This window comes from Pieris brassicae, chromosome 5 (assembly GCF_905147105.1).
Source record: "Pieris brassicae chromosome 5, ilPieBrab1.1, whole genome shotgun sequence".
Lineage (NCBI taxonomy): Eukaryota > Metazoa > Arthropoda > Insecta > Lepidoptera > Pieridae > Pieris > Pieris brassicae.
Genome location: NC_059669.1, coordinates 10,614,369 through 10,640,637, shown reverse-complemented (window position 1 = coordinate 10,640,637; position 26,269 = coordinate 10,614,369). Strand labels below are relative to the sequence as shown.

General features: G+C 33.9%; 3 protein-coding genes across 5 annotated transcripts in view; 1 reads left to right on the top strand and 2 right to left on the bottom strand.

The window, feature by feature from the left end:
• Positions 1–19,318, bottom strand: part of LOC123709719 (GATOR complex protein NPRL2-like) — a 38,212-nt gene extending 18,894 nt beyond the window's left edge. The window contains exons 1-4 of one of the 2 annotated variants that reach the window (XM_045661238.1): positions 18,945–19,318; positions 18,573–18,729; positions 18,284–18,410; positions 10,169–10,305 (exon numbers count right to left, since the gene is read on the bottom strand). In XM_045661238.1, coding sequence (XP_045517194.1) covers positions 10,169–10,305; positions 18,284–18,410; positions 18,573–18,729; positions 18,945–19,144 — 621 coding nt within the window. In that variant the 5' untranslated portion in view covers positions 19,145–19,318. Of the gene's footprint in view, positions 1–10,168; positions 10,306–18,283; positions 18,411–18,563; positions 18,730–18,944 lie in introns of those variants that run through there. The other variant, XM_045661239.1, reaches the window with a different exon arrangement.
• A 130-nt stretch (positions 19,319–19,448) lies between these two features.
• LOC123709720 (phosphopantothenoylcysteine decarboxylase) lies at positions 19,449–20,692 on the top strand. The gene is made up of 3 exons (XM_045661241.1): positions 19,449–19,740; positions 19,909–20,106; positions 20,258–20,692. The coding sequence occupies exons 1-3, from the start codon at positions 19,603–19,605 to the stop codon at positions 20,525–20,527; spliced, it is 606 nt and encodes a 201-aa protein (XP_045517197.1). The 5' UTR covers positions 19,449–19,602; the 3' UTR covers positions 20,528–20,692.
• LOC123709718 (formin-like protein) overlaps positions 20,679–26,269 on the bottom strand; it is an 85,027-nt gene continuing 79,436 nt past the window's right edge. The window contains exons 18-19 of one of the 2 annotated variants that reach the window (XM_045661237.1): positions 24,833–24,918; positions 23,240–23,372 (exon numbers count right to left, since the gene is read on the bottom strand). In XM_045661237.1, the coding sequence (XP_045517193.1) occupies positions 24,838–24,918 (81 nt within the window). In that variant the 3' untranslated portion in view covers positions 23,240–23,372; positions 24,833–24,837. Of the gene's footprint in view, positions 23,373–24,832; positions 24,919–26,269 lie in introns of both variants that reach the window. The other variant, XM_045661236.1, reaches the window with a different exon arrangement.

The following is a 26,269-nucleotide window of genomic DNA, read 5'->3' as shown; positions in this document are numbered from 1 at the left end:
TTGGTTCGAAAATATATTGGTGGTAAAAAACGCTCAGTTGTGGAACCATGGACGTCGAGGCGATGACGTCCGATGATGATACAGAACTGCAAATTAATCCGAACAACTCTTCTAAACACTCTTCGTGTTAAATGCGGTAGAAGATACAAAGAGACCCCACATCTCTACGCAACGCTATGAGATCAAACTTCTAAATACCCAAGGCATACCGTTATACCACTTCAAGCGTGTGTCAAGGCACAGAAAGCTTGCTCATCATGAATTGTACCCAGAAATCTATAGGAAACACCAGAGGCTGTAGTGTCCAATCGTTAGTGCGATTGCCAAGTCAATCTATTTATTTTAAAAATATTTTCTATTAATTTATTGTATAAATTTACCGACTCGGTATTACGTGGATCTCATAAGTATTTATGGTATCCATGTAACAACTGAGTGGCATTTGTTTTTTTACATTATTGATACACTATTTCCCGCTTATGTCTCAAGGTGGAGATTTACATTATCATATTCTAACGTCATATGATTTGTAATGGTAATTGGGTGGCTACAATGGGTAACTGATGTCTACCAATGTATTATATTCATATCTTAGTATGTACTGTACACATGTGAATGAATATATTCTACGAGTATAAAAACAATTACAAGCCCTGGCTAGTGTCAATAGATGCCGGTGTCATTTCAGAAGAGCCTTTTACTTGTTCTAAAACTGGAATGATTATATTTATGTAGCGAGCAAAAATAAGTATTTTTGATAAGGTTTTTACAAAATTCAAGTTTATAAAATATCATTTCATTCTTTGTACTAGAGTCGGACCTTTTAGCGTTTACGATTTTGACTACAAAATCAAAGCAATTTCCATCCGCATTATAAACTCCCGGATTTGGTACAAGTGTACCTGCTGATTAGTTTATCGACATACTATTATGAAGCTAGTGTATTTATATCAAAGCTGAGAATTTAAAACATCTCATCATAAAACTTGGTGGCATTTAGGTTGTGGAGCGTGCCAATACAATAGACATACCAACTGATTTTGAATACAACTTTCGTTATTCAGTGTATATAGAATCTAATAATAATATTACCGAAATAAATGTTTTAAATGGTTATTTATTTATGTATTTTATTATTAAGTCGGTGTTAATGTTAATAGTCAAATATATTTTTTTATATCTCGGATTTCACATATAACTTGAGAACGTGGGTTTGTGCTAAGGCCATTAATTAATGTTAATCAAATGGTTAGCGCTGAGTTAACAGCTTCCATGGATGGTGTTCATAGTTCAACAGTCATGTACGTAAGTTTTGGATCCCTAGGAGAAATAAAGTATACCAATGTACTGCCATATATATAAAAAAACTTCGATACGTGTGTTATGTGTTTGTCACTAAACTTAAGTGAATTTCTTCTTGATTTCTTAATATAGGTACATAACACAAAAAACGATAACAAAATTAAAGTAACAACAACAAATAAAACAAATCTATTGTTTATTGTCAGTCATAAAGCACTTATATACATATTGTTACGAAGACGGGTCGACTGCATATTTCTAGATTTTTCCACTAGTTAGAGAACTTTTCAGCAGGCTGAAATATGATTTCTGACCGTTTCAGGAGAGGCTCAGTCACATATTAGTTAATTGTAATTTCCATAATGTTACCCTAGTTTTCAGGAAGCTGAAACATTTTTTCAGTCAGTTTCAGAACATGTGTAGTCGAGTGGTGCAGTTTTCAGGAGACCCGTTTTCAGGCGTTTTCAGGCCTAGTTATACCCCTTTGATGAAGGAATATTCTAGACCGAACTTTCTAGGTGTGAGACAAGGACGAGATGATACGAGAGAGAGAGAGAGAAGATCAGAACTTTCTCGAAACTAGACGAGCACTCTAGAACGCCGTACGACAAGGACGGAGCAACGTGCGAAAGAGACAAAGAGTGCGGACGTTCTAGAATTGTACAATCGCTACTCAGTAGCAAGCCCGCCTAGAAAGTTCTCGAATATTGTTTAGAATTATTCCCAGGGATATATAAGCGAGCCGAAACGCGACTAGTCGCCTTAGTTTTGAATGCGATAACAAGAGCGAAACACCGAAGCGATAAAGTGCGAATAAAGTGAATACAAGTGATAAAGTACAGTGTGAAGTGTGCATAAGTGAAGTAATTAGTGACTGTGTTTTTGTGTGCTAATAGTGCATCTCTGCAATTAATTTGTGCCCATAAATTCCTCATTGATTTATCAAGAAATAAACCCTTGAATAAATCTACGGCATTTTCTATCCGATCCCCTAGCTCGTAACAATATATTATTTCTTCTTGATTTCTTAATATATATTAATATAGATTAACTATAGAGGTATATTAATACTTGTGTAAAGCGTTTCCTACAGTATACCTTACAATATATCTATTTCAAAAAACGTATTCGTCTTTGGATTAGGTACCCGATAACTTAAAAAAAATAATTAAATAATTTAAAACTCTCTCGTCCCTGACTTTTTTGTAGGCATTATCAAGCCCTACAGAACTCCACCTTTGATCGTTAAGGCAGCATTCATGAACGTTTTGGTTCTACCGTTTTTTTTCCCACTTTAATCCGACTACCAACGAATATAAAACAACAGTCAAAGACACAAATGTGAATGTTTATTGTATAAATAATCTTCATATAAAGGAAGTTGGTGTGGTGGAAACACAAACTGCACAGTTTTTTTTCTGTCCACCAGGACGTCGAACATATTTAATCATTAACATACATACTAAGGCCAGTGACATATAAACTATAAAATTATAACAATCAAACCTTTCAAACGATTAAAATTGCACGTAAAACGTCATAAACCAATTTAAACACTGACGCGCCATAGATAGCCCATGCAAGAAACCTAAAATTGGTTTAGTATAACCCACTACAACCTCACAAACTCATTAAATTATTAATATATATGATGTCATACGCAAATTATTATTCTGTTAACAGACATTTACGGTTTCAAAATATTCGTCTATAATTAAATAATTATATACCGTATAATCATCGCCCGCGTGAAATTTTCTTTACACTGTTTGACAAATTAAACAATTCAGTCACGTCATAAAAGTATTAATAGAAAATTGATTTCATGTACGTACGCTAATTCTTTGCGCTGATACGAGCATGTTTTTAACCTTTTTAATGGGCCTCGAATGCTATATTAAGCCACTTCCTTAGTAGACACATAAATTCAGTTGTAATAACCTTAATTTACGAGCTCATTAATTCGTTTACTCAGTAACGAATATAAACCTTATATAAAACTATAAATTGTTTTGACTTAGCATAAATAAATGATTGTATTTTATTATTTCAAAACGTTCCTCACAACAATTTTAATCCAATTCCTAATTAAAATCCAAAATGTTCTTACAAAAATTCTAATGACCAGACAAAATTCGCACACACACACTTTTTTCTCAGACTAACAAACTCCCAATATTACAAATTAAATAATATAATATAATAACAATCTAAAGAATCTAATATAAAAAATATATTTTTTTACATATATACCCTTAGTAACCTACCATTGCCTATATACTACGCTATGTAACCAATAGAAGCGATACTTGGCACTTACTAAAGTTATGCCTTTGTTTCTTCCTTTATTTGTAATTACTGATTCAAATAATGTTTGTAAAGAGTGTTTTAAATTCCCGTGTATTATAACGTTTCGTTCTATTATAATCTCTTTAACGAATTTTAAAGCAAAACCGGGACTGTGTTTTCAAATTGTGATTCCCACATTTTTTATATTAGAAGTACTTGGGTATATATATAGACGTTTAAACTTAAACCTCGTATATTTCTGTAAGTGCTATAAACACATATTGTGACAGTATTAACCGCTTAGTTGAAAGCTTCAAAAGCTCTAATTGTTCGAGCGTACAAATGCCGTTAAAATTGATAAGAACAAGTATGCGTAACCAGTAATATTTCTCATACAAATTATTGACGGAATTATTTAGTTTAATTATTTGCAAAAATCGTATTGATTTCCATATATGTGTCGTTTTTAATGAGCTGTGTTGGCCTAGTGGTCTCAACGTGTGACTCTTATACCTGAAGTCGTAGCCCTAGCTGTGCTCCAATGGACTTTTTGTGCGAATTTAAAACTCGCACGTACGAAGGATAACATCGTGAGGAAGGTTGATATTAGAAATGACGAAACAGATACAGAAATCTGAGGCCTAGGCTTAAAAGGTTGTAGCGCCATTGGTAGATTATTAATTGTAGTGTATATGGTTATAAAATACGCTTATACCGAGCGCTCCCCAAATTTCCATACAAAAGTGTAATAAAAAAATGTTTAGAAATTCCATCTCACAGATCATCCCTCTGAAGCCATTCGCTCAGGATCCCTGCCATTAAGTTGTGGAATAGGCTGCCCGACTCCATACGATTGCCTACCTCCCTAACATCTTTGAAAACTCTTCTCCATAAACATTTCTTAACCATATCCTATTTCTTATTCTTTTGTATTGCATAGCAGTTCACGAATTCGTGAGATTAGCTTTTTAGTTTATTTTATAAAAATTTTAGATTAAGATTGGTAATTCTATAAAAACATTTATAAGATTTGGTTTACACTTCTTGCACTATACCCATTATTTTTGCTTACTGAGGTTGCCTGGAAGAGATCGCTTGTTAGCGATAAGGTTGCATACCTTATACATTTTTCTATGTCACCAAGTTAAATAAATTAATTCGATTTTACATATGTTCAGGTTACTAATGTCTATGTCCCAATCAAATAAAGCAATTTAAAATACCTCATGAGCAAACGATAGCAAAGGGCGTTTGTAATTCGGCCAATTATAATTTGGGTCTGAGCCCTTCATTGTGTAGTTGCGCGTGCGACCTCAATAAACAAACTGGTAATTCAAATATGGAAACTGGGCGTGTTTTAGAAATTACCGATGCTTTGATAATTAGATTTTGTTGTCACGTAATCTGTGGATTTTTTTATACAAAACTGGACCAGCGTTTGGCCACGATGCCACCTGACATTTATTTATTTAAGTTCACCACATCGCACTTAATGCTATCTTTTTTAAAATATATGTTAAAATTTTCTATAAAAATATAATAAAATTAACAGCAAAACAGCGGAGATAGGCACTTAACAATACTTTTCTTTAAATTGATCATTCCAGCTCCGGATAAGTACTGTTTATTGCGTTATATTCGTGAAGAATTCAAATGTACGAATGATGTTATGTGAGATGTGGCCTATTGGAGGGCCGTCTGTCAAGGGAAGGTGGAAGGGTTTTCAATTTTTATAATAAACGTCGAATCAAATCGTGCATTGCGGCACCTGGGCATGTCGAAAACGAAAGGAATTCCAGCGTGCTTATACATAGAATTTATATAGAGATAACTGAATTTATTATCAGCTAGGAGCAACTTAATGTCTTCCTAAAGGTGTATTTTGGTGATTACCAGAATTATCTTAATGCGGATATAAATGCCCAATTCTCCACCAAGACTACGGTATTCTATGTTTAATTAACATTGACAAAAGTCAAAAATCATTTATTCATATAGGTAACACAATGTACACTTATGAATGTCAATAAAGAAATACATATTAAATGCTTCTAATTTTACATTTACTGCCAGTTCTCAAATCAAGGGCGTAGAACGGACGAGAAGAACTGACAGTAAACTCTACGCCACTCTTTTTAATCGCAAAGTTTTTTTGTGTATTACACAACGTTTGTAAGTATTACAGCTAAATACTTCAGCAAAGATTTCTTACGCTAAAACAACTTCCGATTTTAAGAAATATCACAAATGATGGGGAGTTGTTTGTGGAATTGTTTTAATTTGAGTTGCTCCGACAATTAATTAAAACTGATATTTATGTTAAATGAAAGTGGGTTATTTTTACTGTTTACTTAAGGTCAACAGCGATTGGAGAACACTTTATATAACATTCGCTAAAATAGTTTCACCTATACGAGTAAATGCTTATTTAAATTATGATCAGTTATAATATATTCGCAGAAAGAGTTCACAGTAGCGATATTGTGTATCTTATGTATTTTATATAATTTATTTTATATTTAATTTCAACATTGTCGTATTGGTTTAGGTACTGTAAGGATTATTATGTTATAAAAATAACATTTTAACATTCTGTCGAACAGATAACATCACGAGGAAACCGGCTTGCCTTAAACCCAAAAAGTCGACGGCATGTCAGGCACAGGATGCTGATCACTTACTTGTCTATTACATTGACAAATGATCATGAAAAGATCAGAAACAGAAATCTGAGGTGCAGCCTGCTGTTGTGGTGCCTCTTTTTTTTTATAAAAACAGGGGCCAACGGGCAGGAGGCTCACCTGATGTTAAGTGAACCCCCGCCCATGGATACTCTCAATGCCAGAGGGCTCGCGAGTGCGTTGACGGCCTTTTAAGAATTGGTACGCTCTTTTCTTGAAGGACCCTAATTTATTTTTATCTAAATAAATAAATAAAAAACTTTGTTTGGTTTTTTTTTCATAAAAAATTAACCTACGTTTGAGTATGATAAAAATAATAGCCCAGATCTATAATAGTTATCAAGACGGGAGACGATACAAAGCGATGGTGTTATTTTCGTTTTGAAATAGAATGAGCTATCGCGCGGTCAACGTCCGCATTATCACTATTATATTGTGTCCCATTAAAACCGTCTCTGCTTTCGTAATTCGTATGTAAAAAATTAGTAAATTTTATTGTTTTAAAAATTAATTTCATAGTTAACTAATTATTTTTGATCATTCAAATTACCACCTAAGTAACGAATATAAAACCCACCAAACAATTTAGTTTTATTTGACCGACTTAGGTTATCGACTGTATATATGTAATATTTTTTGAAATTAATTGTAATAGTTTATGATTATAACTGCTTCCAAGTTTAATAAGTTCCGCTAATTTTTTGCATACTAACTGGGATCAGATTCAGAATCGCTTAGTAGTGATATGCTTATCCACGGATTTGATGTATTATATATATATTATGTAATGATTTGGCGTCGAATTAATTTCTTAAATTAATTTTATTCATCCTTAACTACAGGCTACTATTAAAATTCATGAGGCGTAAGCGAAGCGGCGCCGGATCTACTATGGACCCTGTCAATTATTATAATTGAAGCAATCAGTCGTGAAAAGCCAATAATGAAAAATGAAACTGTTTTACGTATTATTCTGTAATATTTTTTTAAACTAATCCAAAGAGTGCAATGGTCAATCTCTCATGTTATTTATCAAATAGCAAAACATAATTTAATAGAGATTTCAATTTTATACTCGTGTATAAACTCTCTATATATTTAAATATATAGAGACAGTTCAGAGGAGTTGTTCGGATTAATACCGTCGTTACATAACTAAGCGTTTCTGAAGGCAGTTTTTGCCGCGCATCACCACTATGTGGAACCAGCTGCCATGCCTATAAAAAAAAAACAAACTTTTTCAGTTCTTGATTAACTTCGAAACGTGGAATTATGTATGTAACGTTTATATGCGTTTAATTTAATTTTTAGTGATTTTTATAGAAACTGCTATAGCATTTATTTCCAAGAATCAAAATCAAATTATTTTTTACATTTGCCTTTGACTTGACCTTCACAAAAGGCACCTTAAACTTCACTATGACCTAATCTCTTACAAATTTCAATACAATTTATTTATTTATGCAAAAAACTCTTGTGAACTAACATTACGGAAACTCATTGTTTATATAGATTTAAGACAAATTTCATAACTCACATTGTGATTATCATGAACGTGGATGAACGTGGAGAGGTATGTCACCGAAGTGGACCCGTGGTCAAAAAGGATTTTCTTACATACAGTTTAATTCCGTAACCAAATCAGCGGACGTATTAGCTTCAATTTGTAAGAAATCAATGATCGAATCCGCAACGCTCGAATAGATTATTAATTTAATAATATAAAACATCATTAGTAGGCAATGTGAACGAAGTCATAAATTTAGTCCATACAAACTGTGTATGAATAATAATTGTATGATAAGCGTTGCTAAGGCGTTGCAAATAGAATTATAACCAGACATTTATATTGTTCAATGATAATTTAACATTTGTGTCAATAAATACGATACTGAACAATGAATATATTTTTTTGTTATTCTCGACAGGTCAGATATAAAGGAACGAAATTATAAGTGTTGATATAATAAACCAATTGGAAATCTACAATTATTGAGCCTATGCAAATCTAATAATAAATCAACACACCTTTTTTAGGTCTAGGCCTCAGACTTCTGTATCTATTTCAGGATAATTGTCAATCTAATAGGCAAGTAGGTTTCCATAACCGTTAGAGCGAGTGTTAAAAAAACATTGGTGTACAGCCAGGGATCGAACCCACAACAGGGATAAGAGTCGCAGGCTGAAGCCACTGCTCTCTGAATGCAAAGCACATAATATAAAGAGTTAGAAAAAAATATATTACGCTCGAAAGCTAATTATAACGTAATTTATCATTTTATTAAAAAAATATCTTTGACTAGCGGACCTGACAGACTTTGTCCTGTCTAAACTATGAATAATGATTTCGGATTGGTTAACTAAAATACTTTATGATATACCACATTCTTTGTTTGTTTTTTTTTGGCGCGTATATAAATAGTTTTGATGGTATTCCGTCATGGGAACAAGCTACATATAACCCATATGATAAACATGGATTTTCAAGATTAATGCCACAAACAATTAGCGACTGTAATTATTTTATTTATATTTTATCAATATAATAACTTAATAACGAAGCATTTGTTACAAACGATATTAATTTTTCTTACACCTCCTTGATGATATTTGCAGCACGTATTCTGTCAATGTTATGTCAAACGCCATAGGGTCACATGAAAAAAGTTTCAATTGTAACGTAACAAAAGTCATGATTACTTAATATGGTGGTAATCTTAAATTTTCTAATTTTCCGCGCATATTTCTCAATTTTTTAGACAATAACAAACACAACAAAAAAGTATTAGCCAAATCGGTCCAGCGTGATGCCGTGACCAAGGGAAATAGGAATTTATTTATATATTATATATATAGATTAATAGAACTTCTATTGTTTTTGACAACAATCATGTCGAGTGTAAGTTAGAAATGTGTATTAAAGAACAAATTGATACGATACATAACTTGATACATAAAACTATCGCTTCCGTCAATTTTGATTAATACACATATAACGCAGGTCAGGTTCGATTCCCGATGAATTAATATTAATTTTAATTCTCGCTGTCTGTATTTTTCGCACTGTTTGGGATTTATTCTACGATTTATAATAATAATCTTATAATAATAATAATCTTTATTTCTTCTCTCACATATACATACATAGAAGGTTATTATGATTAAACTAAGATGATAACATTTGGAAGTGTATGTGAGAGACTGGTCTCTGTAACAGGAGACCTGAGTGACAGATAGCCAGCCTCTCCACCACCGGACCGGAACACGTACAATCAGGTCATTGTACAATAAGATACAATAGAAGAAAATAAGCAAGTGCCAAAGGAAAACAATGGAAACGGAGTCGTAAAAATAAATTTGTTGTGTGTTTGTGTCTGTGTGTGGGCGCACGCGTGTGTGTGTGCGTGTGTGTATGTGTGGGCGAGTGGGTGTGTTACAGAGTAACAGTTATTAAATCTTCTGTTTCATCATAACTCAACGTCTTCAGCCAATTAGTAACCATTTTTAATGTAAATGTTATTTTTTTCATTTAAATTATTATACAGGTAACAGCCTAGTAAACCAAAGAATCTTTGCGAGAAAGAAGTTGTCCATCGTGTAATACGACAGCAAACTTTATGTTTAATCCGCTTGTTATCACTGTTACTTTGACGGTAACTCGCAATAGATCTATTTACTTCATAAGTGCAGCATCAATCAAAATTGCTAAAATGGAAAAAATAATCCTTCCGAGGTCTTCCCGCAGTTTCGATGAAAGTGCTATCTCCAGATCGATTACACGATACGGAATTCAAATTGAAAACTCTTTGCTGGATATAAATTATTTTGAAGTAGGTTATAGGCTAAATAACAAAGGAAAACCAGTGTTCGGGTAGTCTAAAAAAATTAACTCTGACCTGGTTAGTCGTGAGGTCCCACTGGTCTGCTACAAAAGACTGGCGACTATAGAGGAACACGGGTACTTGGTGATCTTTGACTGGTGCTGGATCAGTGTTCACTCGTACTACCGTAAGATGAGTGGTCGTCGTTCCAACTGAAAGGTTTCGATAATAAACTTACGGATAGACAACGAAACGTTATATATCTGTTGGTTATAGTAATGTGTTTACTGCACAAAGTACTTGATTATTTTAATTCTAACTTTTAGACTTTTAGGCGTGTGACTCTCATCGCCATGGTCGAAGATTCGAACTCCATCTGAACACCAATGTCTTAGACCAGAAGTCAACGGCGTGTGTCAAGCAAAGGCGGGGCCGTCTTGCATTAAAAAAACACAAGAGATCACGAACCATATAAATCAAGTCCCAGACCAAGCTGGAGCTAAATGAGCTCAAATCTAGTATTTATCCCAAATATCTTCAACTTGATGTGACAGTGTGAATTTTTCACATTAATCTTATTAAAATTCTTATGACCTTTCAACTTTTAATGAATTATCGTTAAAATAAAGAAACATAAATAAAATATTTTTCCTTTTTAGGGAGTAATTACTAAGAAGTTCTTAACGATATACGAGATACTCGAAATTCCAAATAATTTATACTTTATCCATTAAATTGTCCGAGCAAGGTAAATTAATTTTGTATTCAATTTACTAACGGTGCGTAAACAACCCACGTTCCGATATTTTAGTAACAAAAGAAATTACGTAAATACACCTCAAGGAATATGAAAACTAATCAAAAGCCCCTTTGACGAACAAAACAATTCTATATTTAAAGTAATAATGTTGTTTTTGTTCAAACTATTTGTTATTGACGTAACTATTTGAAATTCGATCTTATAATTACGAAAATAAAGTCTATATAAAAACTATATTTATTAAGCACCAAAACGGGAAAATAATTTTACAGCTAATTTATGTTAATATCTTGACATTCGTAAAGTAGTTACGTTTAAAATTATTTTATGAACACACTTTATATTAAAAAATGTTAATTACTGATGTGATACCTGTAGTTTCTACGCAGTTCTTAACTCAAACCTATAAAACTAACAAAAACAACCAAGAATAGGATATCCTTGGGCCAAAGGTGAAAATTTTTAGAACAGTCCAACACCTACACCTAACAATTGACTGCGCATTTCAAAGTCAATGTCACATATCATTTATTCATATAGGTAACACAATGTACGGTGGCTTTTGGATTTGGATGGTTGACGCACGTGTCAGTGAGATTTTAGTTTTTTTTCCGGTGTTTCTGTGATTTTCCAAAGCTAAAATAGTTGTTATTGTTCTATCTTCACAAAACTTTGGTGATGGTAAAGTATAAAATTTAAACTTATATAGTCGCTGCAGTTCCAGTAAAATAGATCCTGACCCCGAACCTCCCGACCCGGGAACCTTTTCTACGTCTCGCAAACGACAAGGTGAGGAGAGAAATATGCCTTCCTTTAAAAAAACAATTACGGATCCCACTCAGGCGAACCCGTCTGTTCAACACCTATATGTCCACCCCTCCTTTTCCGATGGCCCTCGATCGTACTCTAATGATGATAAAGGTCCATTCATTGTCCAAGTTTCCCGGGAAGTAGAGGACCCATCTTCTGGAGCCTCGTTACGTGCTATTACATTCGGTCAGTTTATGCATAAGCACAAAATTAGTTCTGTCATGTCATCAAAATGTAGGCCGTAATAAAATTACCGTTGAGTTCTCTTCTGCTGAAGCTGCCAACAACTTTCTGGTTAACCCGATTCTCGCTGTGTACAAGTTTAAAACTATTATCCCTTCTTATAACATAACCAGAATGGGGTTGGTCAAAGGTGTACCGGTGGACTGGTCAATGGACGAACTCGTTGATTCATTAGAGCTTCCTCCTGGATGTGGTGAGGTGTCAAGTCAAGGCGACTGAACCGAAAATCAGTTACTGAGGGTGTCACCACCTGGGTGCCTACCCAATATGTTGTCCATACCTTCAGGGGACAAGTGCTCCCTTCTAAGATTTACTCTTACCACACTTCCCTCCCTGTCGAAACCTACAAACTTCCAACCATACAGTGCCTGAACTGCTGCCGTTTTAGTCATATCAAATCGGTCTGCCGATCTAAGCCCAGATGTTACAGGTGTGCTCAGCCCCATATAGGTGATACGTGCGAAGTCACCTTAGAAACATCCACATGTCTACATTGCTCAGGTAAACATTTTGCTTCTGACAAGGGCTGTCCAGAATTTTCTCGACAGCAATCCATAAAAATGGTGATGTCCCAGAACAATATCTCATACATTGAAGCAGCAATTCAGTTTCCACCTGTCCGACGTTCATATGCTGAGATAACAAAAGAAATGTTTACCCCTCCTGTCTATTCTCTAAGATCTCCTCAAACAGCCCAAACTCCTACCAAAACTTCCTATCGCCAAACAATCTATAGCTCCTCTCGTCACCAAGCTTCTCTAGCAAAGGGGTACGATAGAACAGCTCACCAGACTATTGTTGGTGAGTGCTCCTCATCTCTCCCAAATGGTTGTGCTCTCAGCAATAATGTTGACACCCTTCCCCCTCAGGGCAAAATGTTAGAATTTATTTCTGAATTCCTTCTCAGTATTGTCGCCCTATGTAGCGAAATTCCCCTACCGCCCAACGTTGCCAAAAACCTATCCCAACTCTTTAAATTATTACAAAACGGACCCAATAACCCTAATTCAATGGAATAGTAAAAGCTTACGTTCAAGAAAACACGAATTGATCTCCCTCATAAACCTCCATAAACCCACAATTGTTGCCATCTCGGAGACATGGCTGAGACCTGGTTACCGATTTCGGGTACCTGGTTTCTCCTGTCTGAGGGATGACAGGAATGATGGGTATGCGGGCAGTGCTGTCTTTGTACGGCATTCCCTCCCTTTCTCCCAAATTCCTCTTTCTACCCATAGCGAACAGATTAATGCTGTTGCTGTTCGTACCTTAGATATTTCTTTTGTATCTTTGTATATTCCTCACGCTTCTCCTTCTGTTCTTCCCGAGATACAATCAATTTTATCATCCCTTCCCAGCCCTATCATAGCCATGGGTGACTTTAATACCCATCACACTATGTGGGGGTGCCACGCTAGTGATAGGTTTGCTCCACTGCTGATTGACTTACTCGATGTTGTCAATCTCTGTATCCTCAATGATGGCTCCCCAACTCGCAGGGTATACCCTAATCAGAATCCCAAATCTGCAGTGGATCTCACCCTCTGCTCCCCTAACCTGGCCTCGCAACTAACTTGGAACGCCCTTGAGTCCACCTATGGCAGTGATCATTTTCCCATACTTATTACATTAAACAACAAATCCTTACCCCTCTCTTACCACAACCCCCTTTTGAAATATAAACTCAAAAAAGCAAACTGGAAAGAGTATGCCCAATCCGTTGATTGTATGGTAGACTCTCTGCCGGATTTGGAACGTAAAGAAAATGTCTTGTCTTGCTATGATCTATTTTTAAATTCTCTCAAATCTTCGGACGATTATCAGATCCCCAAAAAGCACTCTCCTAAAAATCTGCTGCTTTCCTCTCCCTGGTGGGATGATGAATGCAGCGATTTGTTTGGTAAGAGAACGGCTGCAGAGAAATCTTACTCAGCCTGTATGTCTCAGGAGAACTTTAATAATTATCAGAGGCTTGATGCTAAAATTAAAAGGTTAGTATCGAAAAAAAAAAGATCTAGTTGGATACAATTTTGTGAATCCCTTAGCCCTCGCTCTCCATCCACTATTGTGTGGTCAAATGTGAGAATTCCGTCGTTCCCTGAACCATGTTGATGTTTCTTCAAATAACCCTTCTGACTGGATTAACAACTTTGCAGACAAATTGGCTCCACCTTTCGTTCCCTATGTGGACTCATTTCTGAGTTCTATGCCAGCTCCAGCTTCCGATGAAATGGATGCTCCCTTTTCTTTCTCTGAGCTTCAAATAGCTCTTCATGGTCTCAAAGATTCGACTCCAGGGGAAGATGGCGTTCCATATTCCTTCCTGGCTAGACTAAATGACAAAGCTAAACTTTACTACCTTAAAATAATAAACAAATGTTTTGAAACTGGTATTATACCGGCATCTTGGACATCTCAAATAGTCATTCCCATTCTCAAACCTGGAAAAATCCCTTTAGATTCAAATTCATATCGACCCATAGCTTTGTCATCTACTTTAGCTACAGTAACAGAACACCTTCTTAAAAACCGACTGGAATGGTTAATGGAAAGTAGAAATATTCTCCCCTCCTCCCAATTTGGGTTCCGGAGGGGTTTGAGTACCACAGACAGCCTCAGTATACTGACAACAGACATTCGCCTAGCCTTTACAAAAGGAGAGTACCTTGTGGGTGTGTTTCTTGATATTGCTTCTGCATATGACAATGTCCTACTTCCGGCGCTCAGGCAGAAAATGCTTAAGCTGAGTGTACCTTCGAGGATGGTTCATCTCATATGTAATCTGCTATTTTGCAGATCTATTCTGAGACTAGTCTGGAAAGGTCTCCCTCAAGGCTCAGTTCTTAGCCCTCTGCTCTATAGCATTTATACCCACGATCTCGAAGTGTCTGTCACCAGTTTTTGTAATATCTTACAATATGCTGATGATATTGTCCTCTATCACAGCTCAGGCAGTATAGGGGAAGTATCCTGTCGTATCAATTCTGCTTTGCATTATCTAGGCCAGTGGTTGTCTGACCACGGCTTGTCCCTGTCAGCTGGCAAATCTCAGGCAGTGGTCTTTACAAGGAAGAGATACATTCCTACTCTACTCATTTCATTTGAAAATCAAGCAATCAACCTGACAGATAAAGTAAAAATTTTAGGTATTTATTTAGACAATCGGCTGAACGGAATTGCCCACTCTAAACACATAATAAAAAAATGTGAAAAAGGTATTAACGTACTAAGAGCAGTAGCGGGGGTTTGGTGGGGTGCCCACCCCTATTCTTTAAAGTTATTGTATAATGCCTTAGTACGTAGTCATATGGATTACTGTATGTTTGTTCTGGATCCCTTTAACAAATCAGCTGCTGGAAAATTAAACAAAATTCAGTATAGGTGCCTAAGAATCATTCTAGGTGCAATGAAATCCTCCCCTACTAATGCTTTGCAGGTTGAGTGTGTTGATCCTCCTCTACACATCCGCCGGCAGTATTTATGTGACCGCTTTGTTAGCAAGATGTTACAGATATCATCCCACCCTCTTTGGCATCGATTAACCCGACTATCACATGCTCCTTGCACCCGCAACTCCTCTTCCTATCTGCTCGATAGTTATCTAAAGTACACCAGCCTCCCTAACCCCATGATATCTTTTCCAACAAATCCCCTATATTCTACTCCTTATAAAGCCCTGGTATACAAACCTCCCATCATCACAGACCTTGGTCTGATCAAAAGAGCCCCAGATACCAACATCAAATTACAAAGCTATATTAATAAAAATTGGTCAAATCATCTTCTTATTTACACTGACGCATCAAAGCTGTCTCCAGATGGCTGTGTTGGTGGAAACGAGACTGCTGATTCTTGTGCCAAAGCAGCTGCTGAGTCAGGTTCTCTAGATCATTTTAAAAATTCAGCTCAGGATCTTTGTTCTCTTGCAAAGATATATCTGGACAGAACGTGGAAGACATTTTGGAATGACTCCAAATCGGTTAAGGGTAAGTTTTATGCTTCCATACAACCAAACATACCAAGACAACCCTGGTTTTGTTATTATCGAAATGCAAATCGCTGGATTACATCTACAATCTCGCGTCTGCGTCTTGGACATGCTTGCACCCCTGTTCATCTAGCCAAGCTCCGGATAAGGGATCACTCTATCTGTGAGTGTGGCTTGGATGAAGGCACTGTATCTCACATACTATTTAATTGTCCCAAACTAACTTATCCTCTTTATGACATTCTTACCCCTAAAGTCCCCCGTCCTTTAAGTGTTAAATGTTTGTTAATGTTTGTGTTTAGTCCATATTGTAGATTTTTATGTAAATATATAAAAAATCAATAGAATTAAAGTGTAATATATATAAATTATTCATAAATAGTAAACAGTATTTAATGATGCTTTTACTCATATTTGTGTTGTCTGTGCTGTCTCAAAACTAACAATCCAATTTCAACTAATTTTTTTATTTATTTTATTTATTTATTTACACTTCGTTACACTACGAAATAAAAATAAAAATTAACATAATTAAATCAAAAGGAGGGCAACTGGCGGCCTTATCGCTTACGAGCGATCTCTTCCAGGCAACCACTGTGAGTAAAGAAAAAAATAAATGTATTAAATAAGATAGGCAAGTAGTGCAAAATACATGTAACAGTTATTTTTTTATGCATATTCAAAATTAACTTAATTATTATTATTACCGATCAATCTCCTTCGTGTCTTCTCCATCTACACGACACTGGCGAAGTACCTTGTGCCCAGTTGGCATAAATAAAAGCCATAACAAGAGGAAAAAAAACACAATGTACACTTATGAACGTCAATAAACACGAAATTTACATTAAATTCTTCTAAGTTTACATTTACTGCCAGTTCTCAAATCAAGGGCGTAGAACGGAAGAGAAGAGAGTTTATGGGTCGGGTTCATGATGTGGATATAATGGAGAGACTGGGTCTACGGTTTCCAAGCAAGAAGCTGAGGCGGAAACCACAAGTTTTGGAAGTATCTCGCGCTCACTCCAACTTGGTTAGCGAGGCGCCACTCACGCGAGCGATACAGGTAATAAATGAGATTTCTATCGAGGGAGACCTATTTGTTTGTTCGCTGAGTTTACAAGAGCTGTTTGTTATGTTATTAGTTATAAGATCTAGGTATATATATTTTTAATGTATCTTTTATGTAGAATTATTGGTGTAGGTACTATTGTGTAGTTCTATCGTATCTAACTCTTAAGATGGAATTATGTGGAAAATAAATAAATTATAAAATTATATATAAAAAGGATACAACACGTTTTTAATTATGTACTAAAATCAATGTCAAAATTATCTTAATTAAATGTAATACATGATAAGAGTATATTGTGCTATTATCAGTCTGACGCTTATCGGAGTTTATTTACCTAACTTTTGACCTTATATCGTGATATATTGCAGCTAGAACATTTTAGGGCCGATGAGCCCTTGGCCTCAGTAGTTGTAAACCTTTAAAGTAACTATAGTTTTAAATGGGATCTCTATAACTATTGGGAACAGAGAGGGGACTTAAGTATAACCCTGAGGAAGATGATTGAATCATTGAATGAATGAATTGATGATGAAATTGATTGAAGAAATTGAAATTAATATTTCTAATATTATAATCAGCTCCCGTATTGTTTATAAACTAGTAGTAGGTATAGTGAGTATTGTAAATAAATAAAGTTAACTTCTTATACAATGATATATCGTATATTTGATGTGCCCGTGCCATCATAGTTCCTAAACGAATAAAATGCTAAAATGTTTTTTTAATGTAAGTTGACGTGATCGAGATGGTTAACTATCATAAAAAATATTTTAATGTTTCAGAACAGCTATCAAACTCTTTCTCGTCTCGTATATTTATTTAATTTGTGTTCAAATTTGTTGATAATAAATACATTACTAACGAGCTTAGTAATTAAGTCGTGTTAAGGTAATGTTAATTTAACGAGCGTATTAAAAAATTCAAATGAACGTAATTTTCTTGTATCTAGAGCGACAACTGTCGTCGAATCACTAATTAGTTAATAATGAGATTACGTTATTTTAATTAAGTACTAGGACTAACTTAGTAGCTTAAATGGTAATGTAGATGCTGTATAGCTGAGGCTACCATAACTAGTGATATGATAATGGTGTGAGGTACCTGATCAATACACAACATTCTTTTTTTCTCTTTATCAATGTAACAGACATAGTCCGCCCGATGACCTATTGTGGGTTACGCGACTTCAATCAGTTAGGATGATCCGTTGTGTGTAAATAGATGGCAGACATGTAAGCTTATTGCACATAAGTTTCTCCGGAGTTAGATCTATTAACTAGTAGTTAAGTATTAGATATTTTAATAAAGTATTACCAGTTAATGTGCACATTCTTCTAGAGTTTATATCTTGCATAACCTGCCGCATGAGTCCATTCAGCTCTTTGGCATCACCAGATAATGATTGCTTTGATAGCCATTCTGTTTCTAATTCCATTGATAACTGTTGACAATTAAGATTAGTTAAAAACAAAGCATAATTTTACATATTCTTAATTCTTTTAAATCAATAATTGTATTTTTTCTTTAATTTCACGAGTTATATTAAATTTTATTTTACTGCCTTAGGTTTAGAGCTATTTAAAAATATATATACCTAACTAACCAAATATTCTGTAAGTTTCTTCACAAGTGGTTCCAAGTGTACTGTTCGGGCCCAGGCATCACATACAAAACACAGGTTAAAATAATATGCATTGCGGGCATACTTTTTATTGTCAATTCTGACTGGAAAACCAAGGATTTTTGAACCCAAAAGTGTACTGCAATGAAATAACATAAAATTTAATTAAGTAATGTGAAAGTTTTCATAAGTTTTATAAAAATATTTCAATTTGTGAAAGAAAGTTATCTTAATACCAAGAAATATTATTCAAATTGGTTTAAATTTAATATTGAGTATTGTAATTATCAATAGCTTCAAGTTTATAAAATTATTCTGAGATACTAAAGAAAATGTATGAGATATTTTCCTTACACGGTGAGGGTGCATCTTTGTAATTGCACCTTTGGTATGATATAATGACTGACAGTATCAAAAATCTCTTTAGAAATATAGTTCTCGGGCACTTGGCAAGTAATTCTTGGCCCGGCTGTAGGATGGAATTCACACAGAAATATACATCGAATTGGGCCCTCCTGACCGCAGCCCTCGTAAAACTTAGAGTTTCCCTCCATTTTCTGACACACTACATATATATTAACTATAAACTAACACCTGTCAGTTAAGTATTAGATCTAAGCATAGCTAATTTAATAATATGTAAATATTATTAGAAACTTGTTCGTAAATAAAAAACCATAACAATACACAACACTCATCAACACAACATTCCAAGAAAAACTGCCAAAAAACTGAAAGTAACGTCGAATGTCGAATTGTCGATATGATCGAGATTTGACAGCTTAAACGACATTGGATTGATAATGTCGCGAACATGAGACCAAAGTTTTGACTTTGAAGTTTGTCACCTTTGTTACTGGCTAGCCTCTGTCCATGTTAGTTGTCAAAGCTATGTTTGTAATTGATAGTAAAATACAGCTGATCTCTGTTTACATTCTATCGCTTTCTAAAGAAATAAGAGGACATATTATATATCAATTGTTTTCAATGCAAATAAAAATAATAAATTCAAATGAAAAAGTTAATTATGGAAAAGAGATCTTTTAACCTTGTTATTGGTGTTACTGGAAGTGTAGCGGCATTAAAACTACCCATTCTGGAGAAAAGTTTGATGGAATTAAATGAAAAACTACAGGACTATAAAATTCAAGTAATGTATTTTAATTCCATTATTAGGTATATAAATAAAATATATTAGGTGTATAAGAAATTGAATTACTTTTTGAAGTATATTATTTAATTTTTATTAAAAATATTAAGATTATTTTGAAGAAATTGTTGAAACTAGCTTAGATTACTAAAAACAAAGAATTTACAGATTCATATCATAGCAACTGAATATTCTAAACATTTTTTTCAAACTGATGAGATAATAAGTAAGATTTATGACGATACTTGTGAATGGGAAACATGGAAGAAGAGAGGTGATCCAGTTATGCACATAGAATTAGGCAAAATCGCTGACATGATGGTTATAGCACCTCTAGATGCAAATACATTGGCAAAATTATCAACAGTAAGTAGTTCTTTGCACATTCTGTTTAATGCTATACTATTATATAAAAAGAAGAGAAACTTAGAATAAAAGGTTCTTTTGTTTTTATATGCATTATATATGAATATTCTAGTTTAATTAAAGTATATAATTTAACATTTATTATTTTCAGGGAATATGTGATAATATGCTTACCTGTACAGTTAGAGCATGGGACTTTAAAAAACCTTTGCTGTTCTGTCCAGCTATGAACACTCGAATGTGGGAACATCCAATCACAGGAACACAAATTGCACAATTAAAGAGTTGGGGTTATGAGGAGATACCACCAATAAGCAAATTGTTAATGTGTGGAGATGTTGGAGTAGGTGGAATGGCTGAGGTTGGCACCATTGTGGAAAAAATTAAAGAAACAGCCGACCGGCTGTTTAAGGCTTTGTAGGCAAAAAGGGTATGTCTGGCACTTGTGGGATAAAGAACCATCAAAATTCATTAACACCCTCAAAATGGATATAAATTTTGATATATTATGTTATATACAGATAATTGTTATGATTGAAAAATGTGGAGTGAATTTTTAATTAAATAAAAACCATTGTAAAATGTTTGTTTATTGCATCACTGAATACTGTCTCTAACTCTAGCGTACATGCAATGAGCGAAAATATTAAAACTTTCAACTATAAATCACAAACACATTACAGGGAAGTTGTTCCAATTTGAGATTCAACACATTTGTTGTAGATTGGAAGTGACAATGAGTTTTTAATTTCTAAACCTGTAAAATCCAATACATTTTAAAAGTGGCATGGCCATTATAATTTCTTCATAGTAAATGTTGATTTTCTTAAATCTGTGTAAAAGTTAGCATATAACATGTAATGCAAGGCATATTTACAAATATTTGTTTTTACCTTTTTGGTAATAAAAAATATTTTAATCATAATTTTTCAAGTAACTAATGGAAGTTACTGGAAAAATATTATTACTAATATTATCATTAACTGCATGGGCAGTTAATGATTTTGTTTTTCACCAGATAAATTTTAGCAAATAGATGAGAGTAAATATTTTTTCACACTTCCAATCTCCAACAAAATCCCTATTAACTTCAATTAACAAATCATTAACAACCACTTTTTGTGCTAATAGCCTTTAACCCTGTCAAAAACCAGAACCGTCTGTTTACCAAATAATAAAACTACTCAATATTGTGCGGAAAGCACCTAATTTGCAAAACCACATTATTCTGAGTATTTTCTAAAATATCCTTGCTTGCCAATTTAGAATTTTATATGCATAGGATAATTATTCAAAGGGTAATAATGCGTTTTCACACTAATACAAACTGTGCAAACTGGAAATAATATATTATTTTAATTCTCCATTAAATAAGTTTAACTTAAAGTATGGCAACACTCATCCGAAAAAAAACAAAATTTCAGGTTAAAACTCAAGTTTCTTGAGATATACTATATTTACACTACCAGCTCCAATTCAGTTCAGTGTTGCTACACAAATAAAATTATTTACAAAACATTGGAAAAATGAATATCTCTAATCAGATCAGTTGCATTCAATCCCATTTTAAATCAATATAATATAAAGTCATCAAAATAAATTGTACAGAATTATCTAATGTCATGAAGGTGTCTTCTATAAGACTATCCTATTGTCGATGATAAAATTAAGATCTTTATAATCAGCATATCACAATGCGGTAATTTAACAAGCGAAATATTGCCATGTAAAAATTTTAACATACTTTGAACTATTACTATCATTAGGTACAAATGCTAAATGTAAATGCACAAAAATCGTTCGCGCAAATCACAGTACAATCGTGATTATTATCTATTTCCAAATATACTTCAAATACCAAATGTGTAAAAAGTAGACAATTAAAAATATGTGCGTATTTTAAGGCTTAGGCATATCAAACTTTTATATTTTAAAAGTAAATCTAGCTTTAAATTAAGGACATTAAAAATTGCGGCTCCATCCAAGCTTGATTTTTTTAAAATTACATAATCATCATGAATACAAGTTCCTCAGTCATTCCTATTTCAAAACTCTTTGGGCTGCCAGTCATATCACTTTATATTATACAGTGTCTTCAAACATACCGCCAGTTAAAATTGTTATTTATTGGTGTGTGTAATTATATAAACCAGTGTGTGGTATTTGTATCTGGCAACCGTGGATACAAACAAACCAAGATAAAAAAGTACTACAAAAACGCCGCAAAATACACTTCAAATTATTCTTTAGTCTCATTTTAGTGTTAAAAAAACGTTTTACCGGGTTAAAAATCCTGTATAGAAGTCGAAAATTGTATATTTAAATAGCAAAATATGCGTGGAATGAACCGTGGGCGTATCAAATGCTTATTCTATCGGTACAAAATCTAAGTGTAGGCTATATGTTCCTTAATATGTATCAGAATATACTTTGTACATTTAATACTGGCTATAAACTAACGGACATTACATTTTGTAATTTCGTGAAATATGCAATAATGGCAACACACAACTAGTGAACGGTGTTGCTAAGCGCAAAAAATCAAAAAGTCGCTATTGTTTAGGGAATACGCAAGATTAGTATCCGCCAGAATTATTTGCCACAAAACGTTTAAAAATATGATTAGGTATAAGCCTGAGATGGTTTTTTTAAATTTTTAACTAATAAGTCATATTGAATATAGAAAATAACGCATATTCCCTCTTGTAATATTGTAATACTACGACGACAGACGCTCACACAACCGTTTCATTTGTTTTGTCAAACATCGCTCGCGTATATTTCGATATCACATCATACGTGGATTTGATCAGTTCACACCTTTCTTCCACTTGGTGATCAGTTGGGGCCACTTTGTAGGTGGAACTTTTGGGTTTACGGGTTTGAAAATCACAAAAATCAATATTGTCTTCGATGTTATATATTGCGATCGGCTTCTTGTGTACCATTTCTAGGTCTTTGCGGCGTTTTTTATTTACGCCACAGCGTTCGTTGATAGACATGACCGCGTTTTGTACTGAGAAATCCAGCTTGTCGCTGGATTCCAGCTCATATCATACATCCAGCTCTTCTAAGCCTTTGGATAATCTGTGGGAGTTGATTCGGCGTCTTTGCGAGCGTCTAACAGCATCAGCGCGTCTATAGGGCTCACTTCGTAATCCATGTAGTATGTCCTCTAAGGCACCATTGTATACTTCGTCCTGTAGGAGTAGTTTCTTTTCGCCGACGGCCTGTGATTTCGTTTTTAATTCGTTGATGACAGCTTCCTGTAAATTTGTATAGGATTAGTAACAAAAACACATGAGTAAAATGTGAATAAAAATATTTTTGGAATTGTGGAATTGGAAATTGTTAGGAAAAACTATATATCTAATATGTACAATCATTATTATTAAGCGGTGCTTTCGTGCATTATAGCGGATAAGTAAATACCATAGAGAATTTACAAACATAACAAATAATTGCTTACTAACGTATACTTTTTAAGTAACAAATGTAATGTTTTGAAACATACGTGATATTTATTGGTATAGAAATACTTATTCTTCCAATAAATACAAATAATAACAAAACTAGAATACACAAGATTTAAAAAACAGTGCATAAATACAATTAGTATTTGAAAAATAACATGCCCTGTACATCCATGCAGTGCAGCATTGGAAACAAATTCACATTATAAATATAATAAGTAGGTCATCTTGAAGTGAATGACTTCACAACTCAATCTAAGAAAAATACAGTTTATTTATCCTATAAAATTCATGAAACAACACTTCTGAGCTACCATAGACTAAATATTCTATAATTTAAATAAAACGACCAAATATGTAATGAGTCTGCGAGTCTCGTTGCAAAGAAAAAAAACGTGACTTTTTAACGAATCAATACCACGGTCGACTTCTTACATTCTCGCAATTCCCCTAAAAACCAGGGTGTCATGGTTTGTGTGCATGCTGTGACCGCGTGAGTTTTATAAAGCCTGAGTGCTTTTGGATAACATGCTATCATTAGTTACCCGTTTTAATTGGTGTTTCTACCAATATCTTCAATTTCAATTTTATCTTCATTTCTAAACCTTGTTTTTAAATTACATTGGTATGTTTTTATTAAATGCATTTGGGTTTCTTGCAGTGTTGCCCTAGTGGCTTCAGCGATCCTCATCTCTGAGGTCGTAGGTTAGATCCCAGTCTGTGCACTAATCGACTTTCTTTCTATGTGCCCTGTTAACATTAGCTCGAACGGTGAAGGAAATCGCCTTGCTTTAGACAAAAAAGTCGACGGCAAGTGTCAGGCACAGGAGACTGAACACCTACTTGCCTATTAGATTGACAAATGATCATGAAACAGATACAGAAATCGGAGGCCCAGACCTAAAAAGGCTGTAGCGCCACTGATTTATTTAATTCATTTAGATTTTGAACATGCTTATCCGGCTATAGACAAAATTGCTGTATCGATTGGAATACTTTAGTAAAGTCTGAGCTAATGTCATTCTGTTTTTTTGTATTCTGCATTATGTAACAATAGTAGTCTGTGGCTTGTAGAATTTAATTTACCACATGCACCGAAGTGACAATAATCACTATAGATAGCTGAAGGCGGTTTAAGGGATGAATAAAATTAATTGATCTTTCTAAATAAAAAGATAATCTTATACAACACCAATTAAAATAACCAAATGAACCCGAGGTTAGTACACACAGGGGACCCGAATCAGACTTACGTCATCTAGACAGAGTCTAAACTGTGTCTCAACTGAGACAACTGTTGCTGCAAGAGGCCGGCGCTGACGGCCGCGTAGTTAAACCTCTGTGAGAATTAACATGGTGTTACCATCACCAGATACGTTTATGTAAATATGGCAACATTTCTACATTACAACACTCACTTAATCTATGATAATCTAAGATTAACATAGTCCTCGTAAGGAAATTTGACCTTTATTTTCGATTCACAACTACTTAGACTGTAACTCCTTAAAGAGACTTTAAAGATTTTTCAAAACATTATTGAAATTATCATATATACATTATAATTTGATTAATGAGACTTAAAAAAAGTGTCTAAGATATCTAAAATAAAAAAGTGCAATAAATACATTTTTTTTTAAATGTTGCCATATACAAAACCATCACCATACTAATGAAATCACTCTGATTCAAGATGACAAACCAACTAAAAAATAAACCAAATCATTGCAAAAAAATATATGTATTCAAAACTATGTAAAATAATTGACATTATAACAAAATTTTCATTAAAAATTGTAAAAAACTTTGCAAGTGATCAGATTTCATAATAAAAATTAGTCGAAAATTGTGTAGCAATATTTACAGTTATGTTAATAATTATTGACACGTAAATATTGCTACGAATCAAATCTACATGAAATGCAAAAATTATTAAAAATGCAACTACTGAAACGCACGATTCAAACACCAATTAAGCATAAAAGCTATTAGTTTTACGATCATATTAAAATTGTCGTAAAATTAAAAATCTTTGTAAAATACAATACAAACATCGCGGTCACTTAAACGGAAATAAAATATCTGTACCAAATAAAATGTATGCCTAATTCATTTTAAAATTTGCAAAAGAAATATTTAAATAGACCTGCCATAGACAAAAACCTTACTATGTCATTTGAACACAAAAAAACTTGTTGACCTAACTAAAAAGCGAGGCATTTTAGAAAAGTTATAATTCAAATTTCTTTTAAAACATCATCTATGTATATAATTATCATTTATGAGTGAGTTTTTAGCTAATTTAAGTAACCAAAGCCAATTTCACATATCTGTACATCACCGTAAAATTAATTTATACATTATACGATAAGAAAATCCACAGATCCCTTCGATTATTATAGCCAATGGAATCCATATGAACCAGAAATTACGCATGTCATATGTCGATCCAGAGTCGACACTTAGAACTATCATATTTTTGATGTACTCCCGTACGTATAACTAAAGTCTCGTTCCTGAATCTCTCGTTTACTTGGTGAAGTATGCGTACTATAAGATAATACGAGCAGTATTTGGAACTAAGCGGAACCAATCAAGTATTTCGACCAAATTTTCTTCGTTTCGTTTCTACTAACGTATTCTATGTTTCATTGGAATCCAAAAGCGCCATATGTATCTCGGAATCTGTG

Bases quoted from the DNA above. Each gene is read 5' to 3' on its own strand.
- LOC123709720 (XM_045661241.1), top strand. From the start codon at position 19,603: ATGAAAAAGTTAATTATGGAAAAGAGATCTTTTAACCTTGTTATTGGT. The intron at 19,741-19,908 runs GTAATGTATTTT...AAGAATTTACAG, and splicing joins TACAGGACTATAAAATTCAA to ATTCATATCATAGCAACTGA. The intron at 20,107-20,257 runs GTAAGTAGTTCT...TATTATTTTCAG, and splicing joins CATTGGCAAAATTATCAACA to GGAATATGTGATAATATGCT.